General features: G+C 40.9%; 1 protein-coding gene and 1 long non-coding RNA gene across 8 annotated transcripts in view; one reads left to right on the forward strand and one right to left on the reverse strand.

Annotated features, from left to right (window-relative positions):
* Positions 1–3587: 3587 nt before the first annotated feature.
* TCF20 (transcription factor 20) overlaps positions 3588–19729 on the reverse strand; it is a 130188-nt gene continuing 114046 nt past the window's right edge. For 5 of the 7 annotated variants that reach the window (XM_064656680.1, XM_064656676.1, XM_064656681.1 and 2 more), the window contains 5 exons: positions 19102–19195; positions 12489–12538; positions 9419–9546; positions 5436–5671; positions 3588–4371 (listed from right to left, as the gene is read on the reverse strand). In XM_064656680.1, the coding sequence (XP_064512750.1) occupies positions 9463–9546; positions 12489–12538; positions 19102–19195 (228 nt within the window). In that variant the 3' untranslated portion in view covers positions 3588–4371; positions 5436–5671; positions 9419–9462. The remainder of the gene's footprint in view (positions 4372–5435; positions 5672–9418; positions 9547–12488; positions 12539–19101; positions 19196–19729) is intronic. The other 2 variants (XM_064656682.1, XM_064656683.1) reach the window with 2 other exon arrangements.
* On the forward strand, positions 5668–8456 carry LOC135415153 (uncharacterized). Its single transcript, XR_010430973.1, has 2 exons — positions 5668–6279; positions 8285–8456. It is a non-coding gene; the product is annotated as an uncharacterized LOC135415153 (long non-coding RNA).

Consider the following 19729-nt stretch of genomic DNA (forward strand, 5'->3'; position numbering starts at 1 on the left):
TCCAACAGTCCCCAAAATAATGTCCTCAAAATAATCTACAATTTATAAGAATCTAATGATTCCATTTCTCTTCTGAGAGGGCAATCCAGCTCAGGTGTGCAGGAACTCAGGTGAAAGTCTAATTAAGTTTTCCTAATACAAATGCTATAAAATGTAGACTTCTATTTTTTAATAAAACCATGAAATGTGGTAACCTTTCTTTGATAAACTGGCTTCAGCTCAGGGGACTCACACAATGCAGATTTATCCTTAGACCACCTATTTATCTTTACTGTAAATACCTCCCAGCTCTTTCCCTGACAATTTCTCTGCCATTCTTTGCTGCTCCCCACTAAAAGATGTGGCACTGAAAATAAGCAATTTCAGTAAAACTCAGGAAACCATTGCCATGATTATATATCAAAGCCAGGGAGCACCGACCTCCAAACCCACTGCAAACTTGAGTTTGGCTGTTAGCAGGTGTACCTACAGCCCCAAAGCCCCTCATGCAATGCAGGTGGTATTTGCAGATGACCTGGCTGTGCTCACGTTCAGTAGCACGTGCAGGTTTTATCACACAGAGGAGAACACACCAAGCCGAATCCTGATCCCCAGCTAGAGCAGAACATTTTCTTCACAGGAGAGTTGCTATGAGCTGGAAGACTATTTTTCTTGTTCAAATATTTTGCATGGGAGGTAAGTCTCTCTAGAGCTGCTAAGAAATACCAGCATTTCTAAAGCTGGCCAGGTAAGGTCAAAACCTTGAAACCATAGTGTTAAAACTGAGTTAAGCAATAAATTACAAAAACCCTCTAGAGGATGAAGAGGAAAGGGAAGCAATCTTGGCTCTCGGTATAGCCCCGTGAAAGAAACCAGCAAACAAGCAATGCTTCCCTTCTAATTCAGGCTCCCTTCTGTAGAAGCACTAACTGGGATATGGGTCCCACTTAAGAAATAAAATCCTACAGAAAGATTCTGTAAGCGGCACCCTCTTCACGCATCAGCTGGATGACAGAGCTGACCTTTTGGATCCCACTAAAAGTACAGAGCAAAATATTAAACACTCGCATGCAGAGACAATGACAGCAATTTCAATGACCCTTGCACTCAAAAGGAAAACCTAATTCTCTCCTTCAAAGCTCTACATAATAATTTTTAGCTGAATAGCACAGCTCAGTTTGGGAGTTGATGGTGCAGGTATCATATGGAATGAATTTTTCAGTGATGTGCATTAGCCAAGCTCTCTTCAGTGTGCAGCAATGCCAGAGAGAATAACCACAGTGTTACTGGTCTCCCACAATTTTCTAATAATCACCTTTGCCCTCTACCTTTATTGACTAAATTCTCTGACTCACAATATGCTGCAGGAGCTCTATTTTTTAAAAAACCCGAAACAAAAAACCAAACCCAAGACTAAACATGTTTGTTAGAATCTCATCCTGTTTCACAACAGGGATTTCTAACCCAAAACTAAGATTGAAACTGCACTTTCGGCATCTCATAACAAAGTCAGTAAAGCCACATCTTTGTGTTTTCTAGATCTGTAACTGAACCTGGATTGCCTGTCCTCTTTCTGTTCTTTTCCACATAACTTTTAATTGCTTAAAAAAAAAATCCAGAGCAATGATGATTTATTCATCCTCAACCATCCAGATACCCTGTTCCACTTCCAAAGATCTGATATTTCCACTCAATTTTCTAAATTTTTACATAGAGGACTGCTTCTTCCAGTCATTTTGGTAAGTCAAGGATCTAATCAGACAAACCCATACTGTGTCCCTCTACCATATCCAGGACACCCACTGCACTCAAGACAGCACAGGTAGTTTCCTGATTGTAATGACATGATTAATAGGCACGCTAATTTAGAAAGTTTATATCCAACTCAGCCCCAAAATGTTCACCCTGTAAATGGTAAATGTACCAGTTCAAGGTATTATTTCCTCACATACATTCTTATGTACATTACAGTTCACACTGCACATTAAACAGTCCAAATACCAGAGCTGTCATTTAATTGCCCACATCTCAACAAAGTACCTTTTTTTAAATGCATGTCCTACTGAAAATATATTTCTTTACCTTGGTATTAGCTGGACTCCGTGAACTAGATGTGCAACATTCTTCAGCAGATGCTCTGCCCTGACCCCCTCAATGTTTTTTGTTTCAACACCATTTCACATCATCACTTTGCTTTGCTCTAAGCATTTCAGAAGATTCAAGAATATCACAACCCCAGGTAAAATCCCCTTTGTACCTACGTGGTACAGATTAGTGGGATGGTCATCACCTTCTGCAGTGGCAGCTGAGACTGGTTTCTCCTGTCCTGCACAATCCAGGAGTCTATGCCTTGGACTTCCAAGTGTGGATTTCAACATGCAATAAAAATCCATGACAACTGTATCAATCAGCAGCTCCTGGTATCGGGATATGCTTGCTGTACATATTCCAGGGTCTCCATCAGCTCCTGCAGGAGGAGTCCCTTTAGCCTTATCACATCAACATCCTTTGCATGTAGAATCCACTGCATATCCTTTATGGGAAAACGTGATCTTTTCCTTTGACCCTGTTCAGCACTGGTGACTTACTCTGGTTAGCCACTGGAGCTTCCTTTTTAAATGGCAACCATACACTTTGGAAACGCTGCTAAATCCCCACATACAATTGCCACCACACTGGTGTAAGTCTCCTTCCTTTCAAGAGATCCTGATGGGAGTCAGACAGCATGGAGAAACACTTTGAAAATGAGCCGCCTTATCCAAACTCTCATGAGGTCACTCACTCCTCATCCAAACAGGTAATTCCCAAGTGGCTGGCAGGCCACTCATTTTCGTTTATACACAATCTGCTTCAATGTTCTGCTGCAGGTCATTTCTGCTCCACAAATTCTAAATTACAAAGACTTCCAACCCTTTTCTTTCTTTCAGGTTTAGGGTATCCGTGAGATCAAGATGTTAATTGCTTTTGCAGGATGGAGTAGGTAAACGTTCTGTACAACAGCTGCTTTCAGAATCCACTCAGCACTTTATTATTTTCTCAGCCAAAAGAAATTTTTATTTCCAACTGGATTTATGACTGTTCTGGATCATTTCCAGGTTCTCCCAAGAAGCCATTACACGTTGTTTAAATTCCTTCTGGCTTGGTTTTAGAATTGTGGTAGCTCTGCCTTCTGTAAAGACTTGGCCAACAAAGGTGACCAACATGCACGACCCCCTCCCTACTAGAGAGCACCCCCACCTCTGACCACAGCTGAGTTGAAGGGGTTTTAAACACTCCCCACTGAGAAATACTTCCCATGGAGTCAACTGTGGTACCATTTCTTTATTTGTTCTACACGACTCCCACTACTTTCCAATCATGGTGCACAAGGAAATATTGAATCTCCACAACTGCCACAGGCTCCCACACGGAAAACCTCCAAGGTTCCCTCCCAGCTACCCAAAAACCATCTGCCTCTGCTGCGTGACACCACCCTGAAGAGCCAAAAGCGTCAAATTCAGCAGTTGCAGCACACGCTGGGCCGCTGTCACAGTGCTACAGAGATGACTCTTCACCGACATAAATCAATGCAATAACTTTTTTTTTTAAAATAGGTAGAACAGACACTATGAAAAAAAAACCAATTTTTATTCAGTTGAAAAGAAGTCATTTACTCAATCACATTAACTATGCTAAAAATGATTTTTTTTCTGACTACACCAGCAGTTAAATATTTTCAGCACCAATTCAGGACACATTAGTGACATTTATCACAACAGGTCTATTTCTCAATGTAAAGGACATACTAACTTCAGTAGCTGCTACTAGGAAAGGAGTAAGCAGAGGACTGCCTTTCTTCCCAAATACTCATGAGTGAAAGTAGCAACTTCTAGAAATAAATAACTGCCAAATTATCTCCCAAATCTTTAAATCGATCTTTTAAAAATAGAGTTAAAATAGATATCTTAATATGAGCTATCATAGATTTTATTTGTATGTGCTGAATACTCCAAAATGCGAGTAGTTGAGCAAGCATCCAGTACATAACTTTTAAAATAGTTCTTCCCTCCCCACAATATCAACCCCATTTTTTATCCATGTCATGCTGGTTAGATCCCTATCTCTAGTGACTTCCCAGTAAACACCACGCTGTTTGATATCGCTAGGATATGCTACCATTCTATGAGTGAAAGAAGTCAGTGACCTGGTGAAATACCACCAACTCACATGAACAGAAAATTCATCCAGTCATTGGCTCGTTATCTCTGAACATCAAACAAATCCTAAGCTTTAGTTTTTCAAAGCCTTTGTGGTCTTCCTCTTGCTGGGCCAGTTCAGAAGGTCATCACTGAAGGCAGAACCGATGAAGGCAAAGAAACCAAAAAGCAGCAGATAGTACTGTCTCTCTCTGTCCTTTTAAACAAATCAAGTTCGCACAAAACAAAAGGAGACAAGGTTAAAATGAAGTTTATTAGTTTTTTTGGCTTTTTTAAGCTTTTTTTATATAAAACTGTTTGTGAAACAGCTATTTTTATTCCCATGGCAGAGTGACCCCTGAAAGATGCACTAACCCCTTTCTTAAGGCCTTAACAAGAAAAAATTATGATTTTTTTTTGTTTTGTTCCTTAAACCCAAATGTTTTAAAATTACATAATTTACAAAAAAAACCCCACCCCAAATAACCATATAGTGTAGGCTGTTACACTGACATTCCCTCTTCCTTCCTTAGGAAAAGCAAATACATAAAATAAAAAGAAGGGCCAAGTGGATTTTCCCCAATCAGTTTGAAGATACATTGACTCCACCAACATTCAGACTTCCTTTTGTTCCCCAATCTGGCAGGTAAACCATGACTTCCTCTCACCTGCCTTTCAAACTGAAGGCAGCTTCTTGGAATGATTTGGGGGTGCACTTTGTTGCCATAAAGGAGAGATACTCCCTTGCCCCATGTGGGACAGCTGTTCCCACACAAATGAGGTGTATGGGATCAAACAGGCAGCAGCCTCTTACTTCATGAGTCTCATGACCCAAGGGTCTTCAGATGTTTTTCAAGCTTACGCCGTTAACAGTGTTTCTCAAAACACTGCCCCTCAGAACAAGTACTGAAACCCCATCACCTGCAACCATCCAAGCCTTCCTCCCACACCCCGCAATCATCAGTATTTTATTTGCCTTTTAAAATGGAATTTCATTGAATGTTGTGAGAAAGAAAGCAAGAGAAACAGAGACAAGTCCTGTTTGGAGTGTTCCCAGTTCTGCTGTTCTTTCCCACAAAATGTTAGGCTCACCTTGCTTTAATTTTGGGTTTAATATTTACTTAAGCTATAGGTTTCTTTTTTAATTTATATGGGGTTTTGTTAATCAAAAGCATCAAAAGGGATATAGCGCACCTTTCATTTAAAACAAAGTCTTTCAAGACTAAAAAATAGATCTTTATATATATATATATTTATCCCTCCCTCTTTAATTCCCCCCACCTGTTTCCTTTTTCCCCCTCCCCTTCCCACTGTCACTATGGAGATTGTGTCCATGGAAACAGCTGGTTCAGACTCCTTGGTCAGATTCTGTGATGTCATCAGTCTTGAGTGTGATGTAAGAATTTATGAAGGAAGTGCTGGCATTGGCAGGCACGTCGAGAGGGGGCATGGCTGCACAGTGGGAGAGATTCCATTCAGTCACGAATGTCCACCGCTTTTTATCTCAACAGCCTAACCTGAAAAACAAAGTGAAAATAATATTGGAATGGTTCCTTGCCTCTGCCTGCCAGCAGGCCCCCCCCAGCTTTGGAAAAACCCACTCAGCACCTACCACAGCAGTAACACCGAGAGCTCTTTGATTTTGTGGACTGAAAACGGATGGAAGCACAATGGTGAGGAGTTCATAAAAGCAAATCCATGGATAAAAAGCATTAGTTTAACAATCAGTAAAAGATTAAACAAGCCCAGTTATGGAGCAGGTCCACGATGACAGGATGATCCGTGCCACGACTCTGACAGAGCCACTACCGCCAGCAGCCAGACAGGAGCTCGCTCACCTCGTGCTCGCTCCTCACGCTGACGGTGAGAACGGGAAACAGAGGGGCCAAGTGTTCCAATGTGATGACAGCTTCCGGGATGCCATGTTGCCCCTCAGGGACTGGACCCAAGTGTTTTCATATACAGGTCACCCCACTACCGTGCAACAGTGCTTTCCGGTGAACATGTAGCAGACAGTGAAACCAGTACCAAAATTACAGGAGTCCAGTCGCAGGAACCAAATCTGGGAAATGGCTACATTTCACCAGCTAAAGGTAAAGCTGTGGTTTAACTAATTGGAGGGCAGGTAATATTTCTTTATGTTGCTTTTTTGTTCTAATTGTCATGTTATGGTGGTGGCAGCAGTTCACAGAAGGACTAAGCTTGTGATGTCTTTCAACACAAATGTGGAAATGTCCAAGTGTTTGGCACATGTTCTCCCTGTCCAGAAATTCTCTGAGGTGAGAAAATGAACTTCAGGAGTTTGCTAGGTTGGTGGAAGCTCAGTTCAAAAGAGAAACCACAATTTCATTTCTCTACGCTATGGTTCTCATTTTAATCTGCACAGAGAGAAAGCAAAGTTTGAAATAAGATATTCCTTTTTTCCCTTCTCCCAACAATTTATTTATTTAGTAAGGTTACTTACTTTGATATGACTTAGATAAATCCCTTCCTACCAGCTAGTGAGCTTGGGAAAAGGAAAAAATTTGCAACATAAGTGATGCATATGGAAAGCAGTTAACTGAATTAGAGGTGTGCCTGGGAACGAAGTAACACCCATGTTCATTCATAGCTGGCAATTAAGCTCCAGGAACCCTAACTAAGTGTGATACAGAAGTCAGTGCTGCTCTCATCAGCAGCACATCAATTAGATTACATCCCAGCAAGCCTAACACTTGGCTGAAAATATCCCCCACCCAGGGGTGCCAGGCTGAGAGTGAAGAGAGAGTCAGGCGAGTACGTACAAAAACCAGACGGGCAAAGCTGTGGAGCTACAGCTGAAGAGGAAAGGGGGGAGGTTCCTAGAGAGTTCAGGCAGCTGACCTTTGTGGTGTTCATTACTGTGCAACTGCGAGCCCTTGCTGAAGGAGTGTCAAGGCCGTGTTGCTGTCTCTGGCTCCTGTACAACTGCAGCATGCCCATGCCTGGAATTGGTCCAGAGCATTAGGCACTGGCTCAGGGAAGAAACAGGCTCAACACAGAGAGTCCTTCCTCGTTCCTGGACAAGATCCAGAGCACCAGACTTTCTCTCACAGTCACTCTCCAGATCTGGACTTGATCCAAATGTTCTAGAGGCAACTGGCTCAGGGAGAGAGAAGCAACAGAGACAGAATACACTGACTTGCCTGGATGTTATCCAACATGCAGGATTTTTCTTAACTTGCTGGGCTCAGGAGTGAACCAGGACTCAAACAGCCCAATAATCTCACTGAGAGACCATTCTATCTTACTCTAAGGCTAGCAGAAGGGCAGTTCTTTAATTATCACAGTAACACAACAAATATTTTTTAATGTAATTGGATCTTTTAGATTTGCTTGGGGTTTATATTTTGTAATGCAAGGTCAGGTTGAAGAACTTAATTTTTAAGACATTCTCAACATCAAAAGGAGGTGGCATAATAGGACCTTCAGATAAGAGCTACTTGAGGCAAAAGTGGATTTGGAAAGAAATGATACTTTAGAGAGATGTCTAGAAAACACAGTGAACATGGTACAGAGATTCCACAGCCTGCAAGGTCTTAAGCCAATACATTCCTATCACATATAAAAAAAGAGTTAGCACTGGAAAATAATGCAGGAAACAAAGCTGTGTAAAAGGTCTCTGGGACACTGTTCACCAGTGCCTTAAAGGAACGGACCAAAAATCATCACTGATAAGATTTTCCTAGTGTTAAACAGTTGTAACAGGCACCTTTGTCTGTGAGACCACTGTCCTGTTTTAATGTCACGAATTACCTTGCCTGTTACATTTTAAGGAAAAGAGAAAAGCTTAAAGAAATCCCAATGACCTTTACCATGGAAGGAAAAAGCTACTCAAACACTGAATACTGTTAAATACTGTTTGCATGGTAACTGTTAAAACAACACTCCAAAGCCAAGAAAGAAGGCTGTTTAAAATGAAAAACCACAGAACGTAGCAGAGCTAAACCAAGTCAGCAGTCAGTCTACAAAGTGTTTATATGAAACACTATCTGTCTTCTGCTACTGCACTAAAACGCCAGAATTTTCCAATTAATCTCTCATCTTTCACAGAAAACATCATTAAAAGTATTTCACAATCACGTAACTCTAAAAATAGGAAATATTTTAAGGTAGGGGATGTGCCTGGGAAGCAAGAGAATGGCAGTGAGGGAAAAGGATTATCATCATCAGCTCCAAGCACTGACATGAAAGAGCAGCTTCACCTGCATGATTGCATGAAAAGGACTGAGAAGCAACTATCTTGAGTAAGAAATGCAACTAAGCAGTGAAATGAAGGTAAGAGACCTTCTTGGGCTGCAGTTTCATGGAAAGGGTGCCAACAAATATTAATTTGAAACCAAATACTTACTTCACTTTATTCTACTCTGTTGCCTTTGAACAACCGTGTACTTGCCATTGAACACAAAATAAGAAATCCCAACCCCATCCTGTTCCTTGGGTGCTACTCCCTCCTTGTGCCAGTGTATTTTCCCAGCCATACAGTGAACCAGATTGGGAAAATGACCCAGCTCAGACGCTAACATGACAAAAAGCAGTTTCAGACAAACTGAACTCCCCATCAAGTTCACACATGGCTGTATGAACGCTGGGATTAGACAAAGGAGGAGGCAGGAAGGAAGTGCAGTGGGGCACTTGGGGCACATTAAAAAGTTACAAGATTGTGAGCACTTCTGGATATAGTTCCACCTTCTCTGACCCAGGTCTGTTCACAAAATGGAGAAAAACACAGGGCTAATAGAAACGCAGTGGGCTCCCACTAAGACTAATTTAGTTATCCCTGTATCTACATTTCTAGAAAACAGGGGAATCCTAGATTACAATAATCCTGAACTCATCAGTATTTTAATTATTCCTTACATACTTACAATCTAAGATACTTCAAGGAGTTTATTTATTTATAGGGAAGCTTACTATTAACTACTCTGAGACTTGCAAAAACACCCCTTCAGATCCTTAGGGACACGATACAAAAGGAGATTTCTGCCACTGGTTTAGCTGAGAGAGTAATCAGGTAGTGGTAACAGCTAACAAGCTTTGCCTTTCACTGCTTAACAGAAGGAACTGCTGCAGAAATACAAAAAAGTGAAGTCACTAGCCTGAACAGAACGGTAGCAGGAGGAAAAAAATCATTACAAATTTTCTGAATGTACACAAAAGCACCTTGATTTCTCACAGAAATGGGGAAGGCACTGGAAAGAGCCCCAGAAGGCAGCAGCGGAAACTGGAAACTCTCCCCAACTCACCTGTGCTTGCTTTTATATCCATTCCCAGGAGTACACTTCCCCCCTCACCCCCGCTCCGACTGCTCTGTGCTGAGGCTGCCTTTCACCATCTTGTTCTGCAAGGAGGGAAGAGAGCAAGGAAGGGGGGGCTGACGAACCAGCAAGCCAAACAGAGGAGGAAAAAGAAAATGAGGGAGCAACGGAAGACAGGGGTAGGGAAAGTGAACATACAGAAAGTGAGAGAGAGAAAGAGAAGTCAGTATTGGAACCAGACACAGATTTTTCAGACAGAGTTTTCCCTGAGACAAAAGCAGGCAATTCCGCAAAAGTAAAGAGTTTGAGATATGAAAGCCTGGGTTATTTTAAGAAACACAGAATTTAACACAAAAGGATAGAACAAGCTGAGAAGTATCACTTTAAAATTGCTCCAGAGATGGCTTAAGATAATCTAAGACTGCAGAGCCACCAAAAGGTGAGGTATCCCATACCCTTTATAGACTACTCAGTGCCTCGGCATCCTCCTCTGCTCTGTTGCAACCACATTTGCTGCGAAGCAGACACAGAGCCAGTTGGATTTGTGAGAGGAAGCTAACCCTTCAAAAGATGATTAGTTTTCAGACAGCGTTTTCCCTGTGATAAAAGCTGATATTTTGCATAAGTAGCACATTCAGGACATGGTTGGTTGAAGCATCAATGCTGACAGAAGGAAATGGGAAAGCTCACTGGGGAGCACAGGGAAAGGCAGGACCAGTCCCTCTGGACTTAGCTTGCTTATGCCTGAAGTGTCAAGCGCAGTTAATGAGGCGAGAAGCACCTTTGCTCTCCAGGAGCCGCTTATTATGATGAAGTGTGTTTACCGATGTGAGGCATGGACTGCAAAAGGGCAAGAAGCACAGCACTGGGGGACTTACTCAGCGCTAGTGGATTTATAAAGTTAGCTCTTCCACCCATTAACTACAGAAGGGTGAGGTATTAAACAGATACTAATTAGCTAATAATGCTAAGCTGGTGTTACCTAACAGCACGGCTTTCAATGGTCTTAAAGTCTTTCTTCCTCTCAATTGCTCAGGTTTATGTAATGCAAAAAAAAATTGATGCCATTTGTTCTCCAGTCATTCTAGGTTTTCAACCTTCCTGTTCCTGCCTTGTCACTGTCTGGAACTCCCCTTTCCAGCCACTACAATGGAAGGAGCAGAGTGATCCTATATTCTGCACTGCAGAAGAATTTGAAACAAACCAGTAATGATTAGTGAAACACATGGTGAGGGCAGAGTCACAGCCAAGCAAAGACAACTCTGCTTGAATTCAAACAAATGATTCGTGTCTTTACTAAGCAAAAGCCAACAAACTTCAGTGACAAAGAGAGGCTGCTGGTATTGAATTTCTGGTTTTGATGCAACAAAGAAAACAATCTGCGGTGGGACAGTTTTGAACAAAATTCAAAATTGTATTGCCTCATGAAGTACCTCTATGAACTTAACTGGTAGTTTTCCTCCTCTCACCCCCCCTCAGATTATTTTAGAAACCCATATGCCTTCTCAAAAAACTTCTCTGGGAGGCTGGATTCTTTGTTTGAAACTGAAACAGTTGTTTCCTTTCACCGCAGGGAGCACCATCACTGCAAGTGCTCACGTACAACAGCAATGACTTGAGCCATCTATGTAACACTGTGTTTCCCTGTAATAATCAGGCAATGGGCAGCAAAAATAAAAAAGCCTTCAAAACCCCAGCCTTCTGTCACGGTTTAAACCCCAGCTGGCAACTAAGTACCAGGAAGAAAATAACCATTCCAGCCAAAACCAGGACACCCTCCAATTATCTTTAGCCAAATATCCAAAGTTGGGCAAAGGGCTGCATTCCACAGTAAGGGGAACTCATCCTTCCCGTTTTTGTTTGGCAAGATCTGCAGGTTCTTGTAGCATTTAATGCATCAATTTAAGCTTGCTGTACATTGTCAACATTATTCCACAATTGTGCAGAATAATTTATTTTCTTTTATATGATGAAAAGTAGGCCAATTCTGGATAACACCCTGAATGTGCGCTGAATCTTCCAGCACGTTTTAAATATGTGTGTATAAATACATCATTTTGTGGTAGAACACCCAGAAAGGAATACAAGACTGATTCTTGCATGTTTACAAAAGACAGATTAACCATAATCTGTGAAGACAAAAGACCACCAGATGTCAGTCTAGTTCTAGGCAGAGAAGAGATCTGCAGATGAGAACTAAATGGAGACTAACCCCCACTAGAAAGCAACATAATTCTTCCCTATTATGGTTTATTTTCCAGCACAAGCCATCCCCACTCTTGCACAATTCCTGTTGTATCCAACTGGCCACAAGAACCGGATACTTCTGAGCATTTAAAATTGGAAGACTGGTATCCACATCCTCCCTTACAGGCTGGGAGGGGCATTCCCAGCACTGTATCCCATTACTTATGAGTACTGTCTACCTTGTCTCCTCTTTCCATACAGACAGCTCTTAGCACCACAGTGTTTGCAGGCTCCAGGGACACTTAGTTAAGGATACCCAAACCCTGGGCAGAAGCAGCATATGGGTCTTCTGAGCCAAAGATCTACAGAACAACCCAACAGATTTATTGAAGGCTGAGTGGTAGGACTCAGTCTAAAAGCTACCACTACACTAGAAAATAGTGTTTCCCACAACCAGGAGGACTTTTCCATAAGCCATTTTTATTCCTTCTTGCATCCTCAGTAAATTCAAGGAGAAAACCCACAGACAGTTCAATGTAGCACTCAAACAGAAACAGTGAGGCAACGTACTGATTCTATCACAGAATTCAGGAAATGAAGCTGAGCTTGCTACAGTCATGAAGGATCTAAACAACAACTGAACAGATGGGACAAAAATTTTATCTTCTTAAACTCTGTATTCTTCTTGAGTTGATGTCTGCCCCCAGCAAACACATACCACAAGCACACATCACAGAGGAATTACACTAGAATTACACATTAGAGTCATATCTGACTGCAGATGTTATCCAGGTATAGAATTACTAATCCAAATTTAAAAACCAGAAGAAGGTAGCAAAAAAATAAGTCTAATTCAGGAGAGGATTCTTACCTTGTGCTTGGGGCACCTCACTGAGAAATTCTCTTCGTTTAGTAAACAATCTAAAGGAGGAGAAGACAGAAATTTATTACTTTTTAAATGAAAACCAACTTGAATAATACATCACGTGTTAATCTTGCCTCACAGGTATAAATTTTTCATTCAAAGATCTCTTATAGGAATACTATGTTATTAGAAGGTTCATCCCTTCCACCCCCAAAGTTTTAGCAAACAAAATTACTCAACACCCCAAGTGACAATGTTGCCCAGATTACCAAGCATTCCTGGTTTTCCCGATGCTCTGTATGCAGTAAGAATCATAACAGCAAATCTACAAATCCTGTGCCCCAATCCCATTCAGCTTTTCCAAACTTCCTTGCTTCAGCACAACGAAGATAGACACATTCATCCAACTTGAACAGACGATCCTTGTTTTTCATAGCAAAATCATTGCCTTTCATCCTTACCCCAAGGCCCTGCCAACATCAGGGGAAGAAGGGGTGTGTGTCTCTAGATATGGGTGTATACAGCTTATCTGCAATCCCAAATCCTGGTCACCAGTTTACACTGTGACACTATGTCTGGTAGTCAGGTCACTCATGCTGCTCTTGGATCTGCTTCCATGACTCATATATGTGAAGCTTCTATGATCTACAAAATAGTTTAATTAATGATTTAAACCTATTGCAAAAAGTGGGGCACCTATGTAGGATTGCTTATTTAGGAACAAATGAAGCAATACTGCCATTTGAAAAGCATTTCTTTAGCAGCACTGCCAGTCTAAGAGTTGTTTCTCCTCTCATACCCTCTCCCAGACTACACCTCTGAGGGATGAGTCGGCTTCCAGAACTCCAGCTGAGGGAAAAAGCAGTACTCAGAGTGTTCAGCTGCCTCCCCTGGGCACCCTGAACTGCAGGGTCACCTCTCAACCTGCCCAAATGTCTGACATTGTTCTGTTCCAGCCGCCTCCCCCACGGGAGGCAGGCTGACCCAGCACTACCACCACACCAGTAGGGCCAAGCACCACCACCCCCTCAGCGCGACCAACACCGAGCGGGAGAATTCAGCAAGGTGCTCACGACCTCCTGTCTTTTCCAACCTACCCCAACAGCTCACAAGTGAAAGAAGCACAATGGTAAATAAAATGTGCTAATTTAAAATGCTCTTAAGTATGTAGCATAACCAGTGCTACCTGCTGTTTCAATCTGCTGGAAGAGTTTAGCAGACAGCAGGAGACTGGAACTAAAGCTTGAGGGAAAAGCTTTCTAGATACCCAGGCTTTGGCAGAGCATCCCTCTGCTATGAAATGCCTATGTTTCAACACGAATGCCTCTGGCCTGAATCAAAGGGAAACAGCATGCAATGGGCTAAGTTACTTGAGAGATTTTAGGAAAGGGGAGTAAAACCCTCAGTCCTGCCACAGATAATTTCAAATGCAGCATTAGCAAATCACAGGAGATAAATAAAATGTTTTCTCATTATAAGGGCAGGAATAGTACATTTAGTCTACAGCATGAATTATCACTGCATAATACAGCAATCATCAAAAATATACAGAGCAATCATAAAAACATACACAGTATGTTAGAACAGGATGGAGTTTTCTTCTTTCTTGGAAACTCAACATCGGTAATGAATGCAGTTCTCTAGCTAGTACATCAGAAAGGAAGACTGTACAAGGATCAGAAAGAACTGCCAGAAACCTTGTACCTCATGCCTGATCTGTGATGGAGCTCAATTTCTTACTAAGATCAGCATTTTTTTTGCAAATACTAATAGCAGATCCAATTAATAGCAATTTTTTTTGTTTCTATTAAAGGACAACTATGAAAAATTTCATCAGTACACTGTAGAAAATCATCTGAATACCAATAAGGCAGAAATTGTTCATCATTACAAAGCTGGCCTGGATTCTGGTTAGCAGTTCCAAGTATTTTTTATCACAGATTACAATTCATCATGAAGTCAGCAGACGCATAGCTATGATCAGCTCATTGTGGCAGAAAGGGAAAAGAACTGAGACTTGTCCTTGTTTGCACAGATTTTTCTCCATAAAGTAGTCAGGGAAAACCTAAAACATTTTTAATAGAAGCAATTATTCTTCTGTAAGCTTCATACCTTGTCTCACCCTCTCTGTTCTGCCTGTTACTCATCTTTAATGTTACTTGGGAAGACACAGGATTTCTATCCTCTGAAATTCCATTTCATTTTGCTTTTCCTAATTTACAGTCAAAAATCTTTTTTAAGTGGAACTGCCTACGATACATGTTGTGGGGACAAGTGTGCTACAACCATCAGGATCTGACTCCAGGTGGGGAGGAACAAGCAGAGAGAGAGGATATAAAATTTCAGAAAACAAAGATCCTGTTTCCATGGAGATATCCTAGGACTAAGTTATCTTGAGACATCAGAGGCTCTTCATAAATTTGGACAGACAAAAGCCAAATACAGACAACGTTAACCACAGTCATCTCCATACAAAAATTACTTAAGTGGCGCTACTGATCTTGATTTTTATGCAAATGGATAAGAAATATTCAGCTCTCTTGCACCCTATACTGCCAGAGATTATTTTCTATGAAAGGAGATTAAAAGAAAGGCTGAATTAGGCTATATAAAAACATCCATATGTACAAACTGGCAACTTATGAAGCCATGTGCTTTGCATAGCAGTCAATTAGCAACAGTGGTGCAAAGCCTGGCTCCTCACCAGGGTGGGACTGGAAATCGACCATTGGCACAGAAGCCAGAGCCCAGGTCACACCACGGGGCCAGCCTTCGGTGCTGCAAGAAACTGGAGTCATTTTGACATATTCCATCCTCCAGTCCTTTCCCAAAAACCTGCTGCCTTTCAAATGAGGCACAGTAACTGACAGGGGACTAACTTCTAACTCACACAGATGCAAGGGTAGAAACATGCTTCAGCTCACGCTGCAACTTCATCGGAATACGATCTCAGTGAAGGCATGGTCACTTCCAGGGATGCTACAGGAACTCAAACACCAAGTGTGTATGACTCCATATAACCTAAAAAACACTCCAGCAAGTGTTTTCTGCCCCCCTTTTTTTTTTAAGATACAAAACCAGTCATACATATTCCAAAAGCCTGAAAGCCCTTGTAAGTGTCAACACAAACTTCTGAGGATTCAGAACAGATCTGTGACAAATCCTAAATAAAGCAAGGTGGCACCATCCTTCAAAAGCAGGATGGTTGACTTCAAATGAAACTACCACTGAGCTCAAGGAACTTCAGAAATACCCATATCTGATTCACTACAGGAAAGACAGTAGCACTGCATAACGAATAAAAAGGGTTTATAGTCAGACAGCAGGCTGAGGAAAGAAAATAATGCTGATTTGTTTCTCAAGGAAGCCTGAATTTTCTGCTTGGCCATAAATGAAAATCAAGTCTTATTCCATATAGCTTGTTTATATCTTTTACACAGATTTATTGGAAGAGTGTCTATAGATTAAGATGGCTTGATTACACCCACAGATAAAAACAACTGCAAACAAGGTCTTTTACTGTCACACCATCAGGCTGAAATTTTGAATGCCGAGAATCTACTTCAAGCTGGGGCTCTTTTATTTGTTTTGGTTGAAAACTTCAGCTAAAGCAGCCCAATGATTTCCTTAAAACTTTTTCTTGGAAAAAAAGTTATACTGCCCATGTTAAACATCCCAGGAATTTTTCTCTGAAAAGCTCTACCACATCCTGCTTTTCAGTAGGACCTGAATTTTAGCTAAAGCATGCCCTTGCCAGCTACCACAAAATTAACAAATATAAACTTCTTGAAAGGAGAAAGGGGGATTTTCATGTGCACATCCTCAGGAGAGGCTTCTTAGATTTTAGTTAGGTCCTTCAAAAATTCCACCAAGTATACTTCTGTTTGGGGGTGAGGTCTTTCCTGTAAATGAGCCTCAGCCCTCAGACTTCAGCACCAGACCCAAAAGCAGTGAAGCTGTCAGGGGACATTTCTAAGGATCAAGTGACCTGAAGGAAGAAAGTGACCATTTCAAAACTGCACAATGGGGAGCACTAGTCCAGAAGGCAGAAGTGAAAACATTACTGAGAAAGGCAATCAAACTGCAGAAAGAATGAAGGCTAGTATGGTAAGGAGACCCATGTTACTAGAAGTCAGGAGTGAGGAACTATGGATGAGTGCCAGCAGGAGGCTAAGACCAAATGAGGACTGATTCAGCCAGAAGAATGGAGACTAAGAACTATTGGGATAAGGCATAGAAAGGTGAAATAGAGAAGATAAAGGACAATATACAAGAACAAACCAGGACTAGCAGAGTTTGGAGTAACAAGGAGCTAAGTTAGGAGAACCAAACAGGAATAAGAAAGCCCAGAGAGGAAAAACAGCTAGGAGCAAGAAAGGAGAAGAGGAGGTGATGTAAGAGCAGAGAGTAAGAAGCCAAGCTAGAAAACTGGACAAAGGAAAAGTCAGAAAGGAGTAGGATGAATTGGGTCTTACAAAGACACTGGAATAAGAAATTTGTGAAGAGGAGCCTGAGACCAACTAGATAAAAGGCCTGTGGCTGATATGAAGAACTAGAGGGGAGAACATACCAGACATACAGACTGAAGAAACAGAAAGGAAAATGTATAAAAAAACCCCCAAAGAAGTCTTTGTTCTCATTAAATCATACTCTTCCTGGGGTGAAACCAGGGACTCACCAGTTTTACCAACTCCTCTGCTATTTTTTAAATATGTTTGTGAAACTCTCATTCCATCTCCATGCAGCTCTTGCAATTTATTACTGCTGTATTACTCAAAGGAGGGAAATTAGCTTGCAATTGTGCTCTCTGACAGATGGCCACATGATAATGTGATGTCTCATAACAAAATTGAAAGAAAATGAAGTAAGCATAGCCTTGGAACTTGAACACAAAAAGTTACTCCAAAAAAATCTCAAAGGTTGCAAAGTCAAGAAAGAAGTGAAAAAAATCCAAATTTAATCTAGCTCATTTCTACATATTATATAGTAGACAAATTATATTACATTTAATATGGACTAAATAGTGTAATTATATGCTAGGTTTTGTACAGAACACTGCCTCTTCCATGCATGACACAGAACTGCTCTTAGAAATCAGTCATGATTGTACAGTGTATTTGTCATCTGGAGGATCCTACCGCATTTGCTTAAGTGGAGTAGAGTTAATGAGGAAGGTATATCTGAAGAAAAAGGACAATATATTCCTTTTGATACCTGTATTTAGAATGCAGAAAATGCTACATACTGTATCTAGTAAAATAAGCACCCCAAACTATTGGGAACATTCACTATAATTTATTTTGGCTTTTTCATGGTATTAAAAAGGGCAGGTCACAAACCAGAAACAAATACATACTAAACACAATTTATGAATGCAAATCCACCTGACGATTGTGTGTCTGCAACATATGGTACATAAAAAAGTTTGTTAGTGTTCATGAAACTCTTAGGCATGACAAACACAGAAAATTTCCTGGTTCTACTTTCAGAACTGAGAAGGAATCATATGCAGTAAGCATGATACAGCATCAGCAAGGACAACCACGTTCATGAATGAGTACCCTTCATCCTACAGGGTGAGGTAGGGCCTTATGGAAACAGTGATTACTACCTTATAAGATACATTCATAAGAACCCAAAATGACACTTCCATAGACACCCTTATTTCTGGCATTTTTTTTGAGTGTGTGGTTTTGCAACCTGAATTATCATTCTTTTGCATCTTATTTCATGTAAAGTCAAGGATTCTCCATTTGTACTGTGGTACTAGTACTATTCCACCATAATACTAACTTCATAAAGCATTTCTGTTACTGTAAAATGCAGATCTCCAAAAGGATGGGATTTCATGGTGCAAGGTACAACACAGTCATCCAGAAATGAGCATACCTACTTCAAATAGTCTAACATTTGAAAAACAGCATAAAATGGGTGGTGAACAAGTGGGCTGCTCTGGAACTGGAATAACAAACAGGAAGCTTGCAATTATTTGCCAGTCAAGAGCTGTAATCTTGAATGTTACTGCCTATTATCAGAGTAAGTTTTGTATGACAGGAGAAGTGAGTTAGAGGGGACTGAAATACTGAGGTATTATTTATTCTGAGCTGTTTTTTTTTTTACCCAAGAATCAAGTTTATCTCCATGAAAAACTGTCACCCACCAACTCACAAGCCCAGGCTCATAGCTGCAGACAATGGTCTGGATGCTATTAGCTTGTTTAATGATGAAAATTGGACCTCAAGAGACTGGCTGAATTGCTTCTTAGGAAGGAGAATTTTCTGGTAACTTGCACCCTTTTAACACAGGGTTTCTATTTTTTGCAAGAAAAGAGCGATCAGTTCTCACACCGCAGTCAAATTTCAGTCACTGTAGCTGCATTCCCCCAAACCAGGCTTTTTCTGCACTTTCAGCTAGATTCTTTTTCATTACAAGTTCCATCTTGTCCCAGTGCATTCCCGTAGGCTGTTTATCTGATGCCGTTTCTCACCATTTATATTACTTTATCTTCACAGTAGGGTGAAAACCAGAAAGGGAATAAATTTGTAAAGTACCCCAGATTACTTAGTGTCATATGATTTGGATAAACATGAAATACAGTTAACATGTCATTTGTTCCTACCTGCATCGATGGCACAAGGGTAATGGTATCGGAAGGAGCAGCCTTTGTTGTAGCAGCCTAAGGTGGCTCCTGGTTCCTGGCAATGGGAACATTTCTGAAAGGGAAACCAAGAAATGGCAATGAAGATTGCAATCATCTTTCTGAATACCTGTATTTTCCTGGGAATCAACCACATTCCAGCAAAAGTTTTTTGACTAATCACAGTGTTAGACTCTATCTTTCCACACCATACAAATAAAGGCCTTTCAAATAGGTAACAATATAACCTCTTTCAAACTACAAACTTTTCAGTTGTTCTAACCCTGTAAGAGATATGAAACGCTCAGCCATTCAGAAAGAACTTGAAACACCTCTCAAAGCTGTTTTACTGGCCCACGTTTCAGTACCTGACAATGACATCAGTGTTAAAATTGGAGGAAAAAGAGCTTTTTTGGATCTGCAGCAGCTTTAAAATGAGAACTGGCATGACAAATAATGATTTATAAGACACCATTAGTATAAAAGTAATTTGGTTACATCATTTTCATTATCAGTAGCAGCTGAAGATGATCAAGGCCAAGTTGAACACTTTTTCACAGGTGATCAGAAAAGGTTTATCTGGAGCAGGAAGATGCCATGATGGGAAAAC

The sequence above is a fragment of the Pseudopipra pipra genome, chromosome 5 (assembly GCF_036250125.1).
Source record: "Pseudopipra pipra isolate bDixPip1 chromosome 5, bDixPip1.hap1, whole genome shotgun sequence".
Lineage (NCBI taxonomy): Eukaryota > Metazoa > Chordata > Aves > Passeriformes > Pipridae > Pseudopipra > Pseudopipra pipra.